Genomic DNA, 23,987 nt, shown 5'->3' with positions numbered 1-23,987 from the left:
TAATGGGCCAGGCAGTGTTTAAATGAATACAGTTTCCATGTAATTATTCTGGGGCTAAGCTAGCCGTATGGGACCTGGGCAGAATAAAAAGCAGGCCTACTTGCCTCTTTACTATAAGAAATAACCACACAGAAACTGTATTATTATAATACTGCTTGACCTATTAGCTCTCACTTCTTATTGGCTAACATTTATATCTTAAATAACCCATTTCTATTAATCTGTGTATCACTATGTGGTTGTGGCCTTCTGGTAAGGTTCTGGCCGGCATCTGGCGTCTCTCTCCACCTACTCTGAGAATAAATAAATTAAATAACAACAACAAAAATATATTGGCCCTGTAAGAGGCCTTATGTATGCCAAGAGAGGTTGCTATTGTGAACTGTAAAAGGCCTAATAAAGAAATCCCCAAAGTTCCAGGGAACAAAGCAGCAAGTATGGCTGCCCTAAAATTGGCTATGGGAGTGGCCTCTTCAGTACTTCTTTATCCTGCTTGAACTTAATTTTTTTGTTTTGTTTTTAAAGATAGTGATTCTCTGTGCAAAGCCCTGGCCATCGTGGAACTAGCTTTTGTAGACCAGGCTGGCCTTGAACTTACAAAGTTTTGCCTGTCTCTGCCTCCCTAGTTCTGGAATTAAAGGCAAGCACCACCATTGTCTAGCTTCCTGCTTGTACTTTAACTTTTCTAGAGCCCAACCTATGTTCAAAGAAACCTATGTTCAAAAATTGGAAAAAAAAGAAAAGAAACTTTTCTTAGATGACGAATAGGTGGTAATTTCTGCTGTATGAGGGACCTGTACTCCCTGCCTTTATCAGAAGACAGATGGTCACCAAACTGCACCAGGCCACCCATCTGCGGGCAAGTATAACTGCTGAACTATTCATCCAGATATTATTCTCAGATTGAGGTGGCCCCTCTCCCTGGGGTCCAACAACAGCCTGTTCTTCCTTGCCAACATTTTCCTAAATCTGGCTAAGGTCCTGAGTGTTGATTGGAAGCTACATATAAGACAAAAAGTTCAAGGAAGATAGGAAGGATAAATAGAAAGGAAATATAATTTAGGCATGTTCTTGACTGGTGAATACTGGACCATCTCCTGTCTTTTGCTCTCCTAAGGGAGAGATGAATCTCATATCAAGGAGCTCCTAAGACAGAAATGACTAATCATTCTTTCCCTATGTCCTTGCAGGTCCTGTGACAGTCACAGGGAGGGACTATTCATTAGACAGTTTGTTACGCTGTATGTTTGCCTGGAGCCTGCTCACAAGTTCCAGTATGATAACCTTGTGTGGGTAAAGAAATCCTGACATGGAGCCTTGAGCAAATATGGAAAGTCTCATACCCTGCGGTCCTCACACTGCTACAGCATCACTGGGGTCCCCTGTGCACACAGCACACCCAGCATAGGTAGACTACACATCATAAGGGCAAAGGGGTCATCAGCAGGTCCTCTGACTTCCTAAAGGTAAGAGTGACAAGTCCATATAGTTACAGTTGTTTTGTTTTCTCTTTTTTGGCCCCAATTCTCCATAAGCCAGGAACTTCTTTATGGACATTCATGAAGACTGAAACCAGGAAGTTCATAGCCAGTCTAACCACTGAGACTCAACTACCCACCTTCCAGGCAGATTTCCATAAAATATTGCACCTAGACACAATTGGTTTATGGTTTGCTTGATCATGGAGAGGAGAAAAAATCCTGGACCTGTGGATCCACTGGTGAAGAGAAAGGGCCATGATCTATCCAGTACTCTGCCTGCCTGACTCCACCCCTCAGGAACAATTACCGTGGTATTTAAACTAGATAAAGATCTGTCAAAAAAGGAGTATTGCAGCCCAAGTTCTCTTGTGAACATAGATGAAAAAAAAACCTCAATAAAATACTTACAAACAGAATCCCAAGGGCATCAAAAAGATCATCTGCCATGATATAGTTGACCTCATCCCAGAGATGCAAGAGTCATTTAGCATAGAAGAATAAATAAATGTCATCTACTAGATTCAGGCTGAAAAACAAAAACCACATGACCATCTTATCTGATGAAGAAAAACCTTTGATAAAATCAAACATCCTTTCATGGTAAAAGTCCTGGAGAGACTGTGGGTCCATGTGATATACGTCAACACAACAAAGGCAGTTATAGCACCAAAGTGAATGGAGAGAAACTTGAAGTATCCACAGTAAAGTCATGAAGAAGAGAAGGACGTCCATCTGTCCATACCTAGTTCATCTAGTACTTGAGCTCTTAGCTAGGACAATGAAGACATCTGAGGCGATCAGGGATTCCAACAGGCAAAGAAGAATAAACATATCTTTAGTTGTAAATGATAGGGTAATATACACAAGTGATTTTAAAAATTCTTTTAGGAAACTTCTACAAATGATGAACACTTTCAGTAATAACAGGACAAAAAATTAACTCATATGAAAACAACACCTTTCATAAAAGCCTCAAAAAATTTAAAATATCTTGTGATAACTCTAACCAAACAAGTGAAAGTCTTCTATGATTAAAAAATCCATAAAACACCGAAAAAAGAAATTGAAGGGGCTGGAGAGATGGCTCAGTGGTTAAGAGTATTGCCTGCTCTTCCAAAGCTCCTGAGTTCAATTCCCAGCAACCACATGGTGGCTCACAACCATCTGTAATGAGGTCTGGTGTCCTCTTCTGGCCTGCAGGCATACACACAGACAGAATATTGTGTACATAATAAATAAATAAATATTTTAAAAAAAGAAATTGAAGAAAGTATCAGAAAATGGAAACTTTCTGCATGCTCATGAATTGGTAGACTGATATAATGAAAATGGCTCTTCTGCATAAAGCAATCTAGAGATTCAATGCACTTATCAGGAAATCCCAAAACAATTCTTCACAAGGCTTGAAAGGACAGTTCTCTGTTGTATATGGAAACACAAAAGCTCAGAATAGCTACAACAGTCCTGATGAGACAAAGAACTGCTGGAGGTCTCACCATCTGAGACCTCAAATTCTACTCCAGAGCTATAGCAATAGGAACAGCATGGTATTGGCATAAAAGCAGACACATTCATCATCAGCACTGAACTGAAGACAGAGATATAAGTCCACACACCTATGGACACTTGATGTGGGAGAAAGAAACGATACATACGTGATATAGATATGAATAATTTACATTGGTATAAATCCTGCTTTATTGATATAAATTAAAGATCAGTCTTGTTATATGCATATGTATTTCTGATCTTGACTAAGGTATTGTGATTGTATACTTCATTTAAAAATGTAATGTATAATTAAGAAATATAGGCTAATAGATAATCTCTATAATAGTCAAGTTTGTAGTTATGTTAGTTAGATTTTCTAGATATATAGAGATATATATCAGTTAGATAGGCATTCTTTATATCTTTCAAAGACTACAGATTATGGCATTTAAAATGTTTTAATAACTTAGGACTTTTCATGACAATGAGACACGTCTGCTACTGGCAGCACCAATCTACTTCAAAAAAAAAAAAAAGATGGGCATCAAAGAGGCTCCTTATAGAGTTTGATAGCCATTAGGGCAAGAAACTGCTCTTGCCTGGACTGTTGGATAAACTGAACATAAAGAACCCACAGATAGATGTCTAAAGGTGAGATGATTCTTCAGGGTTCCTGTTTCATGAAAGAGTCTGTGAGACATTCTGCAGGACACAGAAGAAAGGGACTGAACTTTCTTTAAAATTTCCTGCTTCATGGAAATATCTGCTCCATACAAAGGGCCTGTAGGGTGAAGATGGATGTCCCGACTGTACAGAAGAACTTTGTGTGATTGTACAGGCAGCAAGATGTCTCTGTTATTTCTAGAGTTTTGGAAGTTGCTTACTTCTTGTTTACTTAGGTAATATTATATCCTTCTGGAGGCTTTGATGGACTTGAAGAATAGATAGATAGTTATAGTTTTCCTCAGTTATGATAAAAGAAAAGGAGATATAAATATTGTAACTGTAATTCTTGCTTGATAACTGTTTTGTTATATGTGATTTTACTATGTTAAAGTGAAAGCCCTCCGTTTGTTTAAAGAGGGGAAATGGTGTAGGAGGTCCTTCTGTATTTGTGTTGCTTTCATTGGTTAATAAAGAAACTGCTTTGGGCCTGGTGATAGGGCAGAATTTAGGTAGGCAGGGAGATAGAACTAAATTCTGGGAGGAGAAAAGCAAAATCAGAGACCCACCATTGAGATGGCAGGTCAGACATGCTAAATCTTTCTCTGTAAGCTATGACCTTGTGGTGATACACAGATTATTGTAAATGGGTTAAATCAAAATGTGAGAGTTAGCCAATAAGAGGCTAGAGCCAATGGGCCAAACAATAATTTAATTAATACAGTTTCTGTGTGGTTATTTCGGTGTAAGCTAGTCAGGGCAGCCAGAACAAAGGGACCCTCTCCATCAACACATATACATGAGAAAATAGACGGCATCTTCAACAAACAGTGCTGGTCAAACTGAATGGCTGCCTGTCAGGAAATGCAGTCTCGTTCATTCTTACCACTCTGCACTAAACTCAGCTCCAATTGGGTCAAAGACAGCAACGAAAACCAGACACAGTGAACCTGGCAGGAAAGAAAGTGTTGAATAGCCTTCAGCTCATTGACACAGGAAAAGACTTTCTGAACAGGATACTATTAGAACAGGCACGAAAATCAATAATAAATAAATGGGGCTCCTTTAAACTGAGAAGCTTCTGCACAGTAGAGGACACTGCCATTCAACAATGTGGCAGCCTGCAGAAATGAAAATATTTTTACCAACTGATCTGATATATTGCCAATATATAAAATATGTATAGGACTCCAAAAACAGGACATCAGAGAAACACATAACCCAATTAAAAAGTGTTGTATACATCTCACCAGAGAGTTTTCAAAAGATGGACACAAATGGCTGAGAAACACTTAAAGAAATGGTCAATATCCTTAGTTATTATAGCGATGCAAATAGAAGATACATTGAGATTTCATTGTATACAAGCCAGAATGTCCAAGATAAATAAACAAACACCAGCACCTACTGGTGAGGTTCTGAGGTTGATAGAGAGAGCATACATGTTTGCACACACACACACACACACACACACACACACACACACACACACACACACAGAGAGAGAGAGAGAGAGAGAGAGAGAGAGAGAGAGAGAGAGGGAGGGAGGGAGGGGAGAGAAAGATGGGTGGGTTGAGGGAGGGATATAGGAAGGAAGGAAGGAAAAGAGAAGTGGGGGTAATTAGAGACTTCCTTTCTAATATACAGGAGTCACACAGTGTGCCCCCTAAAGTTGCTTGGAGGCTCTGCTTTGCTTCTATTTCACTCCACAATTCAAAGGAAGATGGTAGGACCTGCAACATTGTATGCTTTGGTAAAGAAAGTCAAGGAAATTATACCCTCGTTCTTAAACACTCAGCAGTGAGATATTCCTACAGTTGACTGCAGGAGTCACATGGTCTGAACTCATGGGCTCAAGAGATAGTCCTATATGGCCTCTGTTGTGTTCAGATGTCTACTGCCCTGCAGAGGCCAAGCAGGGGAGGCTCGTTCTCAGCTGATGGATGCAGTGTAAGTGAGTGGGATTGAATCATGAGAGCTCAGCCCCTGCCAAAGAATTAATCCACACATGGCTTCCTAATTTGATAGCCTTGCTGTGAGGTGAGGGCAGCTTTCTGAGATCAGGCCTAGATGTTGGAAGATTCTGGAGCTGTGTCTACATTATCCTTGGTTCCACTGTTGTTGCTCCACTGGGAAGGACCCTGAGTCTTCAGGCACCACTGTTCCTGTTGAGATCTCTTTCCAGCCCGAATTGGCCTCTCCTGTAGTCCCGCACTTAGAAGTCAGTGACAAGGGTCCCAGTGTTGAGGCCCCAACAGACCATCTCTGTGCTCAGCCTTTGTCTGAGCAGTGATCTCCCACTTTGTATGTGGGCACCAGGGCAGAGGAAGAGTGTAGAGGGCTGCAAGCCTGGGGTGTGGTTTCTAGCAGACTGGTCCTGCCTTGGGGCTGGCAGGACATGTGGGAGTATATTACCCGGAAGGAGCACAAGGGGGCACCCAGCCCTGTGCTTCTTCCTCTCAAAGTACAGTGTAGAACTGAGCAGGTTAAGTAATCAAGAAGAATCTTCAACTAGAAAAACTGCAAACATAGTTATAGTCTGTTCTGGTGGCCCAGGCTAGTGTCATATGCTGAAGAGGTAGAGGAGGAGTATCTGAGTTCAAGACCGGCCTGTACTGCACATTTCTTGTTCCCAAACAGAGACTGTGACTCTAGAGTTTTGTTGGCAGAAACTAAGCTTTATATCTTTAGTTTTAATGCATAGTTCTTGGAGTCCCGTGCTAACCCAGACCCTATGTTATTTTCTCAACTAGACCCCAACATAAACTCCAGCATAAACTATCTCTTTCTGGACCAACGTGGAGGCACAGATATAAAGACACAACTCACATGGCTTTATTGGGAGGGAGATTCTCAGCAGTCCCTCGTGAAGTCCTGAGTTCATATGTTAAAGAATTCCTCTCTCTTTATTTTCCAATCAGCTTTTATACCAAAACATAAAGTGAGGGGTAAAATACATTAGCATTCTGTCTCCTAGGTAACCAGGTAAATGGCTTTTAGTCACAGTCACAACTACCTGTCTGCTCTGTATGCTAGCTGTCACATAGGCTTAAATCCGCATCTCTATCAGACATCCTCCAAATTACAAAAAAACAAAACAAAACAAAACAATATCCTGACCTTTTGTTAGGTTAGCGACAGCTTGTCTAAAAGGGTCCATGACTCCTCAGAAGGGTCCTATAGCTTGAGAGCCTGACTGCCATACCATATAGAAATATGGGCCTACACATAGTTAAGGTAGGATTGTCTCAGGTATACTGTGAATTTCCTTCCTGTAAGTACCTAGATATTTGGGAGGATTCCCCTGGCTTCCTGTCACCACACAATACTTCTGCTGGCCACAAAGGAGGTGAATGTTCACAATGGAATCCCTTGATTTCCTTCAGGACACCGTATATATTAAGCATAGTAACATTTCAAAAGCAGAACTCAAAATTTGAAGTCAGATATTACTTTTTTGATCCAGTAGAAGAAATGAACTGACCTTATCACCAGCAGGGATCTTAGAAAACATTACCGGGGTGTATCCACTTCCTCCTCTTGGTTTACATGGATATACATGTGGAGCAAATGTAAGGGACCCAAAAAATACATAGAGCCGTGTGGAAGGGGAGAGACCAAAATAAAAGTATTATTCCACACCTCTCACGTCCAGGCCTTTACCCCCACAAATGATGGTGGGACAAGAATAGAAGAAGGCAAGGCTTTCCAGGTGATCTTGTCTTATCCTTGTCCTTAAGGCAGAGGGGAGAAAGTGCCCATTATGGGGAGAAGAAAAGTGTCTGGTTCAGGAGAATTGTCTGTAATCTGTCAATCATGTTTTAAATAAACACTGATTGGCCAGGCAGAAAGTATAGGCGAGAAAACCAGACAGAAAGTAGAAATGAGGTAATGAGAACAGTAGAATTCTGGGGAAGAGGAAGCTGATTCCTCCCATTCCCGCCCAGCCCACTGAAGCAGCAGGATGTGATCTGCCCCACTGAAAAAAGGTACGGAGCCACATGGCTAACATAGATCCGGAAAATGGATTAATCAAGATGTGAGTGTTAGCTAGTGAGATGCTAGAGCTAATGGGCCAATCAGCTTTATAACTTACAGAGATCTTTGTGTGATTTTCTTTGGGGCTAAACAGTTGTGGGGTACTGGGCGGGACAGAAACCCAAACAAGCAGGCCTAGCCTTCACGTTACAAGTGTCCTTAAGGAGGAGTGGGAAAAGAGACCCCTTTAATTCTCCCAGGGAGGCAGAATACTTAAGACAGAAAAAGACATCCTAGAAATTAAACCATTCAAGAAAACCTAGAAATTAAAGAAAAAAAATCTTCCAACAGGCAACAGCTGGGTTCTGATGCCATGAGTTTGTGTGAAGGGAGTTTTGCTGCTGTAGTCCAGAGGAATCTTATTTTGCTTATAGCAGCCCTTGCATGTCACAGAGTCATGACTGTCAACTGTCTTGCCCATGGGTGTGATGCTTGTCAGTTCAATCTCTAAAACATGAGAGCTAAAAACAGCAGTTAAAAAACACTCTGAAGAAAGAGACCAAGAGCTTTCCTATGAACACCTAAGATATTAGCCAGAAATCTAAAGTCCCTTTCTGAGTTTCTAGTTTCACTGATAAAAAGATAAAAGAATTGAAAAAGGGTTCAGACAGAAACTTAAGGATTATCTCACTGACATCTGAGAGAAAGAAAAGGAAAAAGAGGATGCCGGTCAGGTGGAGGGCAGTTTCCAGGGCAGAGAAAAGAATAGATGAGAATAAGAAAAGCACACTGATTTAGAGACCAGGGAAGCAGTCAGGCTGGGCAGTGGGAGTCTGCCAGCAGCTGCATGGGGGTGGGCGTCCTTGCAGGCAGGCTTAGCAGTAGGATCAGGAAGGGACCGCATTAGGGGAGTGGATCCTGGATGTGTTCATGCTTTCTGTGTTAAGGGGATGGTTTGTTCTCTCGGCTTCTGTGTCTTCAAGTGTGTCTTCTCACCTTGTCTAAAAGAGCAAGCAGATTCTTTTCCTTTCCTTCTCGTGTCCCCATCATTGTCCCTGTTTCTCTATCCAGCCTCTTAAACAATTTCCTAACTCAGGAAGCAGAGTTTTTTCTTTCCTTCTTTTATATCCCCCTCTCTCTGTTGGAAATATAGCACAAAGGTCCTTAAGCCCACAGATCTCCAGAGAAATCAGGAATGTTAAGCATACAGGTGTAGGTGCAGACTACTCTTTCGTTCCCGGCCCCTCTGACTCAATAATCCCACAGAAACTATATTAATCACAACACTGCCTGTCCAACAGCTTGTACTTCTTATTAACTAACACTTACAGCTTAAATTACCTCATTTCTATTATTTTATATTTTACCAGAAAACTCACAATATACAGGTAAGGTTCTGAGATATCTGCCTCCTTTGGTAGCTACATGGCATCTCCCTGACTCTGTCTACTTTCTCTCTATGTCTGTTTTGATTTCCTGCTTGACTTTGCTCCACTAAGCCATTAATTGAAACAGCTTCTTTTATAATCAATGGTAATAAAACATATTTATAGCATACAAAGGGGAATCCCACATAATCTCACCTATTCTATCTAAATAAAAAGGAAAGTTTTAACTTTAATATAGTAAAACTACATATAAAACACAGGTATCAAGTAAGAATTACCATTACAATATTTATGTCTACTTTATTTTTTATCATAATTAAGGAAAACTATAAGCACATCCATCTATTCTTCAACTCCATCAAAGACTCCAGCAGGATATATTACCTAATTAATATCTGTTCAGATTTCCTGACTGGATTTACTCTATGAAGCCATTGGCTGAACAACTTCTTTAATAACCAGTGGTAATAAAACATAGTCATAGCATACAGAAAGAAATCGCACATCATACAGCATTGTCTTTCCAATGATTAATAGCCTGGTGATCTGTGTTATATGTTGGGTCAGGCCATATCAAGGTCTTATACCAAGACTGGAGGTGGCTAGTAATCTATATGACCCTGATAGACAGAGGCTCCACCAAGTTTTCATAAACAGGTCCCGAGGTGACTAACAGCTCCAATGATCCCTTCATTATCCTTATGACTGATATCAGGCCAAACTCCAAGGCCCTTAAGCTAGTACAGGTAGCTTATCTCTAGAACCTATCTTCTTGGAAGAAGTGACATGTTCCCTGAGTTGAGCCTCAGTGTAATTATGCTTCCTGTTTGAGGAGGGCCACTTGTTTTTCCCAGCTGCCCAGACCGGAAATAATCACACAGAAACTGTATTAATTAGCTCACTACTTGACCCATTAGCTCTATCTACTTGTTGGCTAACTCTTACATATTAATTTAACCCATCTCCATTAATCTGTGTATTGCCCCATGCAGTGGCTTACTGGGTAATGTTTTGGCATGTCTGACTCTGGCAGCGGCTCTATGGTGTCTCCCTCTCCACCTCCCTTCTCCCAGCATTCAGCCTAGATTTTCCTGCCTAAGTTCTATCCTTTTATAGCTCCAAAGCAGTTTCTTTATTCATTAACCAATAAAAGCAACACATAGACAGAAAGACTTCCCACACTATTTCCCCTTTTCTGTTTAAACAAAAGGAAGGCTTTAATTTTAACATAGTAAAATTACAAATAACAAAACATATATCAAGCACAAATTACATTTACAATATTTATATCTATTTTATCTTTTATCATAACTAAGGAAAACTATAACTATAAATTCTTCAACTCCATCAGAGAATCCAGAAGGGTATAATATTACCTAAGTAAACAGAAAGTGCATTGTAAGCAACTTCCAAAATTCTAGAAATGACAGAGAAATCTTGCTACCTGGACAGTCATTCAAAGGTCTTCTGTACCGTTGGGGCATCCATCTTCAGCCTACAGGCCCATAGTATCTGGGAGACTTTTCCATGAATCAGGAAATTTTAAAGACAGTTCAATCACTTTCTTCTGTATCCTGCAGGATGTCTCGCACACTCTTTCATGAAGCAGGAACCCTGAAGGATCATCTCAGTCATTTCTCTGCGGGTCCTGCATGTCCAGTTCAGTAGTCCGGGCAGGAGTAGTTTCTTGCCCAAATGGCTAGCAAACTCCATAAGGAGCCTCTTGGATGCCCATCTTAAATTTCAAAGACAGTTCAGCCTATTTTGGCAGCTTGTCAGTATTTTTCTTCTGTGTCCAGCTTATCCAATTCTGGATACCATGTATCTTGTCAGTGGGTGAACCCTCCTCCAACAGCTTCCTGTACAAAGGGGATTGTATCACACCAGGAAGTTCTTTTCCAAACTATACTGGGCTTAAATGTATTGGGATTAAACCACCTGTTATTAGACTACTTTAAGTCTGATCCAGGTTAATGAAGTCAATCTGCATGGGTTTTCATTCTTATTTCTTCATGGGATTCCCTTCCCTGTTTTATACCTGCAGGGCCCCTCCTTTATTTCTTCCTTTTTGTTGTTGTTTTGTTTTGTTTTTAGACAAGGTTTCTCTTATATCTTTCTTTGGATGCTGACCCAAATTCTAAACCTGCTTCCTTTGACTCACTCAGCACTCTCCATCCCCTGAAGACTTCCCACCCCCATGCTTGCAGATTTCCATGGCTGAGCTTGACTGCTTCCCTGGTCTCTGCAAGCAGCCCTTTTACACCCTCACTAGCTCTCTCCATAATGCCCCCAAATAGGTGTTAATAACCCCGTGTGCTTATCACCTGGTCCAGGACTTCCAGAAAAATACCTTAGTTGCCAGGCAGTGGTGATCCCAGCACTCTGGAGGCAGAGGGAGGCTGCTCTCTGAGCGTAGAAGGCCAGCCTGGTTTACAAGAGCTAGTTCCAGGACAGGTACCAGAGCTACACAGAAAAACCCTATATCAACAAACATACAAATAAACAAAACTCCAAATAAAGCAACAACAAAAAAGAAAACCACCCAGGCACTTAATTGTTCACACCTTCCCTGTGGTTGCTAAGCCATTCACAAGCCATCCCTCGATCCCCTCCTCTGCTGCCATCTTTTCTATCTATGATCTTAAAGATGCCTTCCTTACTATCCCTCTGCACCCATCCTCCCAAGTTCCTTTAGCCTTCACATTGGAGGATGTAGACCCCCTGCCTGCCCAGCATCTGACCTGGGCGGTTTTGCTCCAGGGATTCTGAGACAACCCCACTGCTTTGGCCTGGTCTTACAAAAGGACCTCACCAACCTGGACTCACCTCCCCCCCCCCCATCACCTTCTCCACTATGCAGACAATCTCTGCTTATGCAGCATTCTCTAGAGCCTCATCTCCCACACTGCATGACCCTCTTAACTAGCTTCTGGCAGCTATAAGATTTCCAGAGTCAAGGCCCAGATCTGCAGCCATCAGTCACCTACTTGGGCCTGTCTATCTCAGGAGAGGGAGAATGATACCCAGAGCCAGGTTAGAGGAACTCCTTGCCTTCCCCACCCTCAAACCAAATATGAGCTGCTGGCATCACCAGACCTCTTTACTTCCTCTGCAGAGGGACCCTCAACATTTCCCTTGCTGCTCAGCCTCTTTATAATGGCTCTAAGGGGCCCCTCGAGCAATCACCCCCCTCTGTATCCCTCCTTTCCCCCATAAACACACTTAAGTCTGTCCTCTGGCTTCCATACTAGCCTTTCACATGCTAACCAAGGAGAAGTCCTCAAAACACTTTGCCAAAAGTTGGGAGAGGACACATATTATCCCTGGTTTATTTCTCTAAACAGATAGGCATAGTCACTGCAGGCTGAACATTTGCCCCTAGACCCTGGCCACAGTGGAATTGCTTATCCCTGAGACAAAGAAAGTCTCACATCACAGCCCCCTACACATGCTCAGTACACACTCACTCAAGGGCCTCATCAGCCACTGAGATTTCCTAACTTTCCCTCCATCAAGGGTCAGGATACTCGATACTTACTAATAATAAATCACAGCCTTTTATTTGGGCCACACCCACTATCCACCCCACAACACTTCACCAATAACCCCTCCATGTCCTGTGACCTCCTTCCCTCCACTATGAGACACTTGCTCTGTCTTCTAACCCTTTTGCCCATATATTGGATCACCCCCTGAAAAAGCTCCAGATTGTTTTACTAATGTGAACACCTTAAAATAAACCCCTCACACAGCAGGATGTATGGTTCTTCAAAGGAACCCTGCTGCCAAGGGGCCCAATCCCCAGCAGGCTCCCAGGAAGTCAGAGAAGCTGGAGAGGAGATGTGGGTAGACAAACTATTAGCCTGCTGCCCAGACACACACGGGAACTGTACCTGAGGCCAAAGCTTAATTCTTCATTTTATTTTCCTCTCTGTTGGTTGTTCTTCCTCTTCTTACTCTTTTTTTTCTAATTTATTTATTTACTTATTTATTTATGGTTTTTTGAGACAGAGTTTCCTTTGTGTAACAGCCTTGGCTGTCCTGAAACCGGAACTGTAGACCAGGCTGGTCTTGAACTCATGGAAATCTACCTGCTTCTGCTTCCCGGGTGCTGGGAATGAAGGTGTGCACCTGCACTGCCTGGCCTGTTCTGTTCTTTTATCCTGTTGTTTCCCCCTTTCTTTGTCTTATCAGTTGTCTCCCTTCTAATTATTTGAGATGTTCTTCCTTTTATTTCTTCCCTGGTTTTTATTTTCCTTTTATTCCTAAGACAAAAATCTCTTCTTTTTTCTCTTTTCTTTTTTTCATACTTCAAGGTTGAGGTAGCAACAGGCTGAGTCCTGTTGTGCCTGGAGGTACAAACCACAGCCTGGAGATCTGGAGGGAGTTCCTAGCTAAGACTTAGGCCAGTTGGTCTCGACAGTCCGATGATTGGGGGATTGCGGAGCCAGGAGCTGGGGCTGTCTTGTCTGAGGACTTGTCCTCCTCCATCAACAGGGGCAATGACAAGCTTCAGGAGATGACAGTTGACTGCCCAGGGGCAAGGGGACTTGGGCACAAGCCTCAGTGCACTTCCTGGGGTGGGACTTCCTCCACAGGGAAGGCTTACCTGAGACCCTTGTGTTCTGTGCAGGAACACTTGTGGATGGGCGGCAGGCCACTTCAAATTGGCAGTGGGGTTCATGGGCAGAACAGCGTGCCCCTGGAATTGTGGACCATGGGCACTTTAGTCGATTCCTGTATCCGGGAGAAGACTCCTTCAAGTGTACCACGGCTGTCACCACACACAAGGCGCTGGACAGTAAGTCTTGGCTTCTGGACTATAGATGTCATTTCTGCCCCTAGAAAGGTTACAACCAGTTTCTTCCAGTGGGAATTTTTTTCTCCTCCACCCTCATGTTGTGGACATTGGCTCATCTACCCATGTGGCATGGGATGCACAGTCCATCCTTGCACGCGAGTGAGATCTGAGATTCATGGGATCCTCAAGGTTAGGCAGTCGATTACTCTTAGTTCAGTAACTAGAAGACCCTGGGTCAAGTTGTGTTTCTGGCATCTCTATTCTTCTTTCCACCACGGCCATCCTTTATGAACCCGGGCTGTGGGTGGTGGCATAATGCATAGGGCCAGATGATTGATGCCCTTTGGCAGGTGGAGAGAAGCTGGTTGAGGTTGCAAATAGGTTAGACTCACGTTGTGCTGGGGGAGGCGTAATCTCTTGCTCCGCCCAGTGCTGCAGTGGTGGTCTAGACCTGGGTTGAGAGCCCAAGCAGCTGGACTCAAGTTGTGCCGGGAGAGGCGTGGTTTCTTGCTCTGCCCAGGGCTGGAGTGTCCAGCGGAGACCTGGGCGAGTTTATCCCGGGAGCCCGACCAGATGGCTCCTTGCGCCGGGGAAGGTGTGGTCTTTTGCCTCACACAGGGCTGGAGTGGTCGGCCGAGACCTGGGCGAGTTTACCCTAGAGTCCGGTGAATGGGGAAATTGTGGAGCCAGAAGCTAAGGTACTCATGTCTGAGGACTTGGGCGGCCTGTCCATCAAAGGGGAGCTGCAGGAGATGACAGGTGAGACCCCGGGGCTGTGCTGGGACTCTGGGCACAAGTCTGAGGGCGCTTCCTGGGGGTGGGCATCCCTCTTCAGGGAAAGACTTACCTAAGACAGAAGTGTCCTGGGCAGAAAGGTGGCAGTGGGGTTCGTGGGCAGAGCAGTGTGTCCCTGGGATTGTGGACCATGGGCACTTTAGTCCATTCCTGCATCCACACAGTGCACCGCAAGGACTCTAGAGAAACTTGAAAGGAGTGCTCAGCTAACCATCAGTTTTCCTTTACACACAATGGGGTCATTTAATTTCTTTTCACAAGTTTGTTTCTTCGAGGTGTATACTGGGTCCTGTGATTAATTCTGTAAGCTACATGACCAAGGAACTGTGGCCTAGTTTGGGTGCAGGGACAACGTTTTCTTGATCATCAGCCTGTTTTTCCAGAAGCAGAAATCATGGGTCTAGAATGCGTGAAATTTCATTCATCTCAGTTTCTATCATTGACAAATCTCACCTCTAACAAAAAGGAAAGTGAGTTTTAGTTTCTTTTTGCCTTTTTTGTATCTCTTATTGGAGCAATTATCCCAATAACCTAAATCATTTCCCTAATCATCTTTACATATACACTGGTTTCAAATACATCTGCAGCATAACACATGCAACACCTTACTCTGGAGAGAAAGGGGTTTCCTAAGCAAAAGGAGACATCAATAATGAACTCCCTTTTCATACAGAAACGAAGCAGTTCTCCTTCCCAAGCTGTCATTGCCCACTGCAGGTGACAGCAAAAGACAAGTGATTCTTTTCTCAAAAACAGGCTGACCAATGTCCCAACAGACTGCCCTGGCATATCCTAGCTCTGCTCCAACAACAAAAACACCATTTCCAGAGCCAATCTAGTACACTGAAAACACTGCTTCCCACGGCTGTCACCAAACACAAGGCACTGGACAGTCAGTCTTGGCTTCTGGACTATGGAGGTCATTTTTAACCCTAGAAAGGTTGCAGCCAGTTTCTTCCCATGGGAATTTTGTCTCATTCACCCTTGTGGATTAGACATTTGCTCATCTACCCACATGGCATGGGATGTACGGTCCATCCGTGCATGCGAGTGAGATCTGAGATTCATGTGATTTTCAAAGTTAGGCAGTAGATTATTCTTAGTTCAGGAACTAAGGACCCTGGGTCAAGCTGTGTTTCTGGCATCTCTATTCTTATTTCCACCATTTCCATTCTTTATGGACCAGGGTTTCTTTAAAGAAAAAACATTCTTTAAGGTAGTTGTAGGCAAGTGTAAAGTGCGTTTTTGTTGTAAGATTCTCCTTATGTAATTCTCAAAGTAGGCATTCTTATATTCGTATTTTACAGATAAAGAGCAACAAGGACAACATCTCGGAATCGTCTCCCCTGTGTCTCCTGCTAGGCTTCACTGCTGCTATGCAGTGATCATCGTCCTCACTGCAGCTGTGATTGCACTTTCTGTGGCTCTGTCATTGTCAGGTGAGTGACATTCTCCAGATCCTGCAGCATTCTGTTCGCATCCACACTGTCAGTTACACTTACTGAGCACTGTGAGCCAGGCGCTGTGGAAAGGCTGAGAGAAAACACTGGAAATTCCTGTTCTCTGGGAACTTAGGGTCTAGCAGGAAGATGCAGTGAAGGAACAGCACAGGCTGTGGTGTGCACAGGAGGCCAGGCTCAGCATCCCTGGGAAGAAGCATCCCTCTAGAGAGATGCAGGAGACATGTCCACCTGGGGGAAGAATTCAGGCAGAACACAAGAAAAAAAAGCCCAAAGGAGGAGCTTCAGAAAGGTGCTAAGGCTAGGGGCAGGGAGGGCAATGAAGAGGAATATGGTTGGGGAAGGTACAGAACACCCCACCACCCCATGATCCATGGTTTCAGTTAATATCATCTCCTCTGGTCTGAAAATATTAAATAGTGATCCAGAAATATGCTGTTCCTCAGCTTTTAGTTTTAGACTTTCAGAATAATGTGATAAAGTCTTGTATAGCTTCCTTGCCATAACTGGAGTAATGATTCATGATACTGTTCTATATAATCAACTTTAACCATGCCAATGAATAATACACCTTCTAAACATGGAGAAACATTGGCCCACAAGACTTAGTATGTATAATCTAAACTGTCATGTGGCTCTAAGTAACAGTCACCCTCAGGGCCTGTTGCATTGGTTCCTTCCATTGAATCCACATGGTGGTGTGTATAAGAACTGAAAACAGTCACAACAATTTATCCTCCACTAAAAATAAGTGTGTGAGTGCCATTTCTAGTATTTAATATTTCTTATCAAATCATTTATTTCTATACTCAGTAACCCTTCCAAAGATCCATGTAGTCATTCTTACCTGTTAAAGGAAGAAAAAGACCTTGTGCTTCTTACTGACCTTCCAAACAGTTAGAATAGCCACTCTGAAGCTTTGGAGCTTTGGTTATGGTTTTAGAGTTTCATTGTATTTACATTTTTACACGCTTATTAGCCAAAATATAGGAAAAACAGCAGCAAAGTTGAAACTAGAAAAGTATTGATCTTTATAACGTTTTTTTTTTGACATTAGGCCCTTTGGTTGCTTCCTGTCCTTCTTTGTCACCTTACCTCACTCTCCTTGTTCTCCTAAGTGTTACATCGTGTCCTTACTCACAGGTGTTCACACTGTGCATCCCAGGCTGGGGCAAGCATATGAGGGAGTGCATGGAGTCTCTTTCTTGCTGAGTTTGTGTGACCTTATTTAATATTATACTTTGTAGGTTCCCCACTTTTCTACAAGTTTCAATTTCTATATGTCTGAATAACTTTCTGTGTTACACATGTACCACATTTTCATTATCTGTTCATCAGTTGATGGACATCTAGGTCAGGTTCATTTTCCTGCTATTGTACACAGGGCAGCAGTAGACATGGATGTGCAGGTCTCTGTGTTATGATGTAGTGTTCTCTCATATATACCCAGGAGTGACATAGCTGAGTCACAAAAGGTCTGTTTGTAACTTTTTAAAGGAGCCTCCACACTGGATGTTTCAGTTTATACTCCCACCAGCAATAAATAAGTATCCCCATTTCTGCACACATCTGTTGTGAGATTTCCTGGTAATTGCCATTCTGACAGCCTCTAACGAGAGCCAGCATACATTCATGTGGTTTTAACATATGTGCACATGATAACAGGAAGGCATTAATCAAAGTTTTGGTATCAAAAAATTATTTGACCATGCCTTGTTTTGCATGCTGGTATTTACAAAAGCAGGACGTATTCTCATTATTCCAACTCTTCAACTGGACTTTGGCAGCTTAATCCAGTGTCCACTGTGGGTCTCTGTCTCGGTTTCCCTCAGTTGCTGGATGAAAGTTCTGTGGTGATATTTAAGATAGTCATCAGTCTGACTAAAGGGCAAATCAAGAATGGACCCCTCTCCTCTATTGCTTGGGGTCTTAGTTGGAGTCAGCCTTGTGTATTCCTGGGAATTACTGTAGAGACAGGTTTCTGCTAACCCTATAATGACTCCCTCAATCAAGATATCTTTCCTTGCTCTGGTCTGTCTTTCCTCAATCTCGACTATCCCATTCCCTTAAGTTCTCCTCAACCCTCCTCTCCCCACCCGCATTTTTACTTTTCACCCTCCCTTCTCTTCTCACCCCTATGCTCAAGACCATGATGGGTTCACCCACTGAAACAGTCTACCTGAGCTAATCGGAACTCACCAATTCCAGCTGGGCTGGGAAGGAACAAGCATAGGACCAAACTAGACCCTCTGAATGTGGGTGACAGTTGTATGGCTGGGGCAGACTGAGGGGTCACAGGCAGTGACACCAGGATTTATCCCTATTGCATGTACTGGCTTTTGGGAAACTGATTCTCTTTGGATGTATCTCTTCTCAGCCTAGATATAGTAGGGAGGGCCTTGGAACTTCCACAAAGCAGTGTGCCTTACCATCTCTGAGGATTGGAGGGGGTGTGAACTTGGATTGGTATTTTTTAAATCCAATAAATTAAAAAAAAAGCAGGATGTGAAGCCGGATTATAGGAAAGGAACCTGTAGGATTCCAGCAATCAGGAATAGTCCTAATGGAGTAATGACTATGAATTTGTCCAGGGTATGGTGTCTTTAGTCCCTGCTCTTAGGAGACATAGCCAGGTGGATTATTACAAAATCCAGACAAGTATAGTCCACAGAGTGAGATCCAAGCCTGACAGAAGGACATAGAGAGATTCTGTCCCCAAACTCAAAATACAAACAAAAGAAACATTTCCTTAAAGTCCCACATGAAGGTTCTTGATGGGAGACCACCATGCTAGGAGGAGTCTCTTAGTGATCAGTAATAAAAGCTGTAGTCAAACACACAGCTCACAACAGGGATTGAATGGTTAGACAAAGAGACAAGACATGGAAATGTTTATCTATGATATGTATTTGCACTGTGTACATTCTAGTGAGAAAGGAAGAAAAGGCCATTGCAAGTCCTGAAGCTGGGTATGCCACGTGCCCAAGAGACTGGATTGGATTTGGAAGTAAATGTTTTTATTTTTCTGAACACACAAGTAACTGGAGATCCAGCCAGACCTTCTGCATGGAGCTGGGGGCTCATCTAACTCACTTTGACAGTCTGGAAGAGCTGGTAAGAAAGGATCGCAAGTTGGTTTGTTGTTTGCTCCTGTGGAATATGTATTGCCTTGAGATAGAGAGCTTAAAGCTGGAACATGAGGAAGGTTCCCACCCTAGTCATTGGGGTGCATGGAAAACATGTTAGGATGTGCCATTTGTGATGGTAACACATCTGGCTGTAGCCCTGAAACATTCTGTAGTGCTCATAGTCAACTTGTAAAGTCAAACATACATTTGAGAATTGTGGTGGTCATGCAAGTCTTTGTTCAATCTGGCAGGTGTTGCAAACTTAAGGTGACAACTGTTAATAACTGTAAATACAGACTTCACAAGGGACTTTGTCAGCCACAGAAGGATGGGTGCTTGTCAGTGTACTATGGGCTATGACTGTAAAGTGCATCCACTGAGAACTGAGGGTTACTTAGGCTCCAGAGTTGCTGGCCCTCAGTTCAAACCTGCTGTCACCTCGAGAAGAGGCTGTAGGACAGAGACTCAAGGCTCATCTGAAACTGGGAGACACATGTATTTACTTTCTGTGTTTTTGACAGAATTTCCTGAATAGATACAAGGGGGATTCTGCTGCCTGGATCGGCCTGCTCAGAGAGTCATCAGAGCATTCTTGGATGTGGACAGACAACACTGAATATAACAACTTGTATGTTTTCAGAATGCTTTTCCTCCTACTTTGTTCATGTGTTGTGATTGTGTGAGTTGTGGTTGTGAAAGGTGAAAGGTTGAGTCTTGTGAAGACAACTGAACTGGAAAGGGAGAAACCCTTGGGCTGGAGGTGTGCCTTGGTGCTGGTTGAATGTTACATGCCACAGCCAGTCCCCAGAAACTCCACATCCCAGAAAATTTACATCTGTTAGAGTCAACTATTGTTGTTTCACTCCAAATCTTTATCCTGATGATGGTATCTGGGGTAGATGCTGTCTGCTCTCAGCACTTGGAATCTCTCATTGCTACTAACCGCCATTGTGGGATGCAGACAGAACTGCTGATGGCCACTAAGTGCTCTGAAACTCCAGGAAGTCACTGCAGAACTGCTGGACAGGACTTACTTGTCAGACAGATGTATGCACAGTTGCACCTGTCACTGAAGCAGAGACTCCAGGGTCTTTGGAAACCTTCTCTAAAATCTCATCATCAAAGAGCACCCTGAAGGGCATCTAGGTTGTTTCCAGGTTCTGGCTATTACAAACAATGCTGCCATGAGCATAGTTGAACATATACTTTTGTTGTACAATGAGGAATACTGAGAACTCAGGAACAATTGCAGTGGGTTTTTGATCCTACTGCATGTACTGGCTTTGGGGGAGCCTAGGCAGTTTGGATGCTCACCTTTGGAGACCTGGATAGAGGTGGGCGGTCCTTGTGCTTCCCACAGGTCAGGGAACCCTGATTGCTCTTCGAGCTGATGAGGGAGGGTGACTTGATCGGGGGAGGGGGAGGGAAATGGGAGGTGGATGAGGGGGAAGGCAGAAATCCTAAATAAATAAATAAATAAATAAATAAATAAATAAAAAAGAGTACCCTGGACAACACTGGATGTCAGCATAGCCATTTTGAATAGTTTCATTTCTCTGGAACAGTGAATGTCCATCAGTAAAGACCTTTTGCATTTTACTAAGTGCATTTTCTCCCCCTTTCATACATGTGAGAAATTCTGCAAGATAGAATTGAAAACCACCCTTGGATGCTACCCATGGCTGAGTGAAGTTCATGTGAACATGGCAGACGGCAGCAGTCAAATGCTTTGTACACACAGTACAGGGTCCAACATGGATGAGTGAGAAAGGTGTGGTCTCCAAATGGAACCCTGGGAATGGAAACGTCACTGGGTGTAACACTAGTGCTGGTGATTCCTCATGGCCTCTGCCTTTCTGTGATCCGTGCTATAAACAAGCAGTGGACACGAGTGAGATATCATTGCTGGGGGAATGCAGTGGCCGACTCTGCAGACATTTTGTTTGTTTTTTGTTTTAGGGTTCCCATCCGAGGAGAAGAAAAATATGCCTACCTGAGTGACAAAGGAATCAGCAGTGCCAGGAACTACACGGATAAGAAGTGGATTTGTAGCAAGCCCTACAGCTATATTTGGCCATGTCCAGTAGTTTCACAACTTGTGTAATGTGCCAGAGACCAACTTTGACAAAAATACCACTGACCATGGTATGAACATGGGGATTACAAGTGTTAGTAAAGAATACAAAGATGTGAGTAAAAATAATAAAATAGGAAACATAGGAAAGTACCAGGAGGGAGTTCCAGTGAATACTGAAAATTTGTCCAGGTTTAATTTTCCATACACTTTTATACCCCAATACAACAGAGAGAAGAAGACAAAAGACTACTTTTAACATCATACAAAGGACAAGTAGCACATTTATTTGCTTCAATACTTTGAGCGATCAAGTCAAGAGCATTCTGTTGTTTAGGCAGTGAGCCTATCCTAGACCAAGTATCCTGAAGGCACCCACTCCCATGGTCAAACCTTCTATTTCAAAAGTAGGAGCAGAAATATGCTTGAATATCCTGACTTTTGAATATCCTGATCTACCTGTATGGGTCATCTCAATGTCAAAAGAAGCAAGTAACCACACCCCTAGGACAGGATGTGTAGACACAATTTTGAGCATCCTCAAACTCTCTGACCTTCAGATAAAGTAGAATAAGGGGCTAATATAAGTTATAAGAGTTAATAAGAAGCCTTAGATAATGGGCCAATCAGTTTATAACTAATGTAGACCTCTGTGTGATTTCTTTGGTACTTAAAGACTGCGGGAAACAGGCAGGACAGAAACCTTAGACAATATATCTCTATTCCTCCTATTTAACATTTCCAATCCTCACACTCCTACCCTGGAGCACACCAACCACCCATGGCAAGGATCGTGGCAGAAGTCACCCCAAATAGATGTCTCTCGACACCTTGATGGCATAGTAAACAAGGGATGCCAATATGTTGGCAGCACAGACCATGACCAAAATTCATGAACATCAACATGGCCACCAGTGGAAGAACAGATCACAGGAGCCAAAAAGGCCCCTCTGTTGGTAATAGGAACCATGCTATCAACTTGGCCCCCAGTAGCATCTCAACATTACCTTTTGGACAGCACATGCCACTAACAACAACATAACCCCATGTGGGAGCACAGACCAGGGACATCCATATGATCTCTAGTAACATGATCTAAAAATATTAGCACAGCCTGCAGTACCAGATAGAACCACAACACCAGCACAGCCCCAGTTGTATCACGAATCACATATAGCAACACGGCATCTGCTGGCATCACACACTATGGAGATTCTTTGAAAAGGCCCAACCTAGAAAGCAAAACTCCACCTTGGACATCCCTCCATTCCTCAGAACCAGGGTGGTCAAAGGGAAGAGCCTGCAAGAGATCCAGGCTGCTGCTTACCACCCTGCCAGTGTTTTTTTATTTTTTTGTTTTGTTTTGTTTTTTGTTTTTAATCCAGAAAATGAACAAGGACAATGTGGGGAGGCAGTTAACCGACTGTACTGCTTTTTTGTTGTTGTTCTGCCTTTTGCCTGTAATTAGTATATATACTGATTAAGAAATAAACTCGGGACTGGAGGAACTTCAGTCCTCTTGGTCTATCCTGTATTTCTGTCTCGGTTTCTCTCAATCTGCCATTTTCTTAACCTCACACCCTCCTCCCAGGTAGCTCCTGTTGATTCCTGCTGGAGCGGGGTGCAACAAAGTGACACGCAAAGTGGGTTGAGCATGGGATTAATGTGATGGGTACAGCAGGTTAAGAGTGCACTCAGAAAAGTGGAACTGTGGCAAGCTTATCCAGGAGCCATGTGTAGTAAATATAAAGGTAAGTAAATACATGGTGTAAATAATAAAATGATGTTAGCTGTGCAGCGTGAAAGCTAAATAAGAAGTAACTTGGGTATAAGTGTAAAAGTAATTATGGGCCAAGGAAATAGTAAACAGCTGTCTGTACATTTTCTTAAAGATACTTTAAAAGCTAAAGAAGCTAAGGAAGGGAGTGAGCAACTGTAAAATTTTGGAATTCATTGAAAAGATTTGTCCTTGGTTTCCTGAGCAGGAACCTTGGATGCAGATCCTTGGCAGTGTATTCCAGTTAAAATATAGCAATATTATGATGAACATGGTCTAGAGAAAATTCTAGTAGATGTTTTTAACCTCTAGACATTTATTCAATACAGTTTAGACCTTCATCCTCAAAGACTGAAATTGCTCTGAAAATCAAATAAGCCTTCTCCTTCATTGAAGGAACTGCTTAGTGAAGATGCTTCTGTAAAATCATCTGATGATGATGTCACATCAGATACTGATGATGAGATATAATTCAAAAGATAGGTTTCTGATGATGAGATAAAAATCTTAAAAGGGGATCCTACGTGTCCTGATACAGGTTTCCCACTCTTAACTACGAATGTTGAAGAACATTTATGTAAAGGATCTAAGACTGTTGTAGATCAGCCTTAACCTAAGGGGCTGAGGTATCTGATGGACTCTTTAAATAAAAGAAAATTGGAAGCAGTTTAGATTTCTTCCTTGCAAAAAAGCTTACAAAGGAGCTTGTGAAAATGCTCATGCAGCAGTTCACGGAGAAGCTCACGAAGGAGTGTTCCCTCTCCTTCCCCCTCAGAGGTGGCAGATTTAGATCCTCCTGAGGATTCAACTATTAAAGTAAAAAAAATTTTCTATGATTCCTGTGGTCCAGAAGTCTGCAAATTCTTGACAGACTTTGACTATTATCACATTACAAGGAGAACAGCCAAGAAAGAAGATATTCAAGGATTTGATTTATTTCCAGGTATAGAA

At 42.7% G+C, this 23,987-nt stretch overlaps 1 protein-coding gene across 3 annotated transcripts in view; it reads left to right on the top strand.

Moving 5' to 3' along the window:
* Window positions 1–23,987, top strand: part of LOC142855956 (C-type lectin domain family 2 member D11-like) — a 105,487-nt gene that overhangs the window by 26,501 nt on the left and 54,999 nt on the right. The window contains exons 1-5 of one of the 3 annotated variants that reach the window (XM_075982635.1): window positions 13,755–14,561; window positions 15,905–16,036; window positions 18,987–19,171; window positions 19,707–19,813; window positions 21,145–22,793. In XM_075982635.1, coding sequence (XP_075838750.1) covers window positions 14,507–14,561; window positions 15,905–16,036; window positions 18,987–19,171; window positions 19,707–19,813; window positions 21,145–21,289 — 624 coding nt within the window. In that variant the 5' untranslated portion in view covers window positions 13,755–14,506 and the 3' untranslated portion in view covers window positions 21,290–22,793. Of the gene's footprint in view, window positions 1–13,754; window positions 14,562–15,904; window positions 16,037–18,986; window positions 19,172–19,706; window positions 19,814–21,144; window positions 22,794–23,987 lie in introns of those variants that run through there. The other 2 variants (XM_075982633.1, XM_075982636.1) reach the window with 2 other exon arrangements.

Source organism: Microtus pennsylvanicus, chromosome 8 (genome assembly GCF_037038515.1).
Source record: "Microtus pennsylvanicus isolate mMicPen1 chromosome 8, mMicPen1.hap1, whole genome shotgun sequence".
Taxonomy (NCBI): domain Eukaryota; kingdom Metazoa; phylum Chordata; class Mammalia; order Rodentia; family Cricetidae; genus Microtus; species Microtus pennsylvanicus.
Note: the sequence above shows the minus strand (reverse complement) of the source record. Positions and strands in the feature narration are given on the sequence as shown.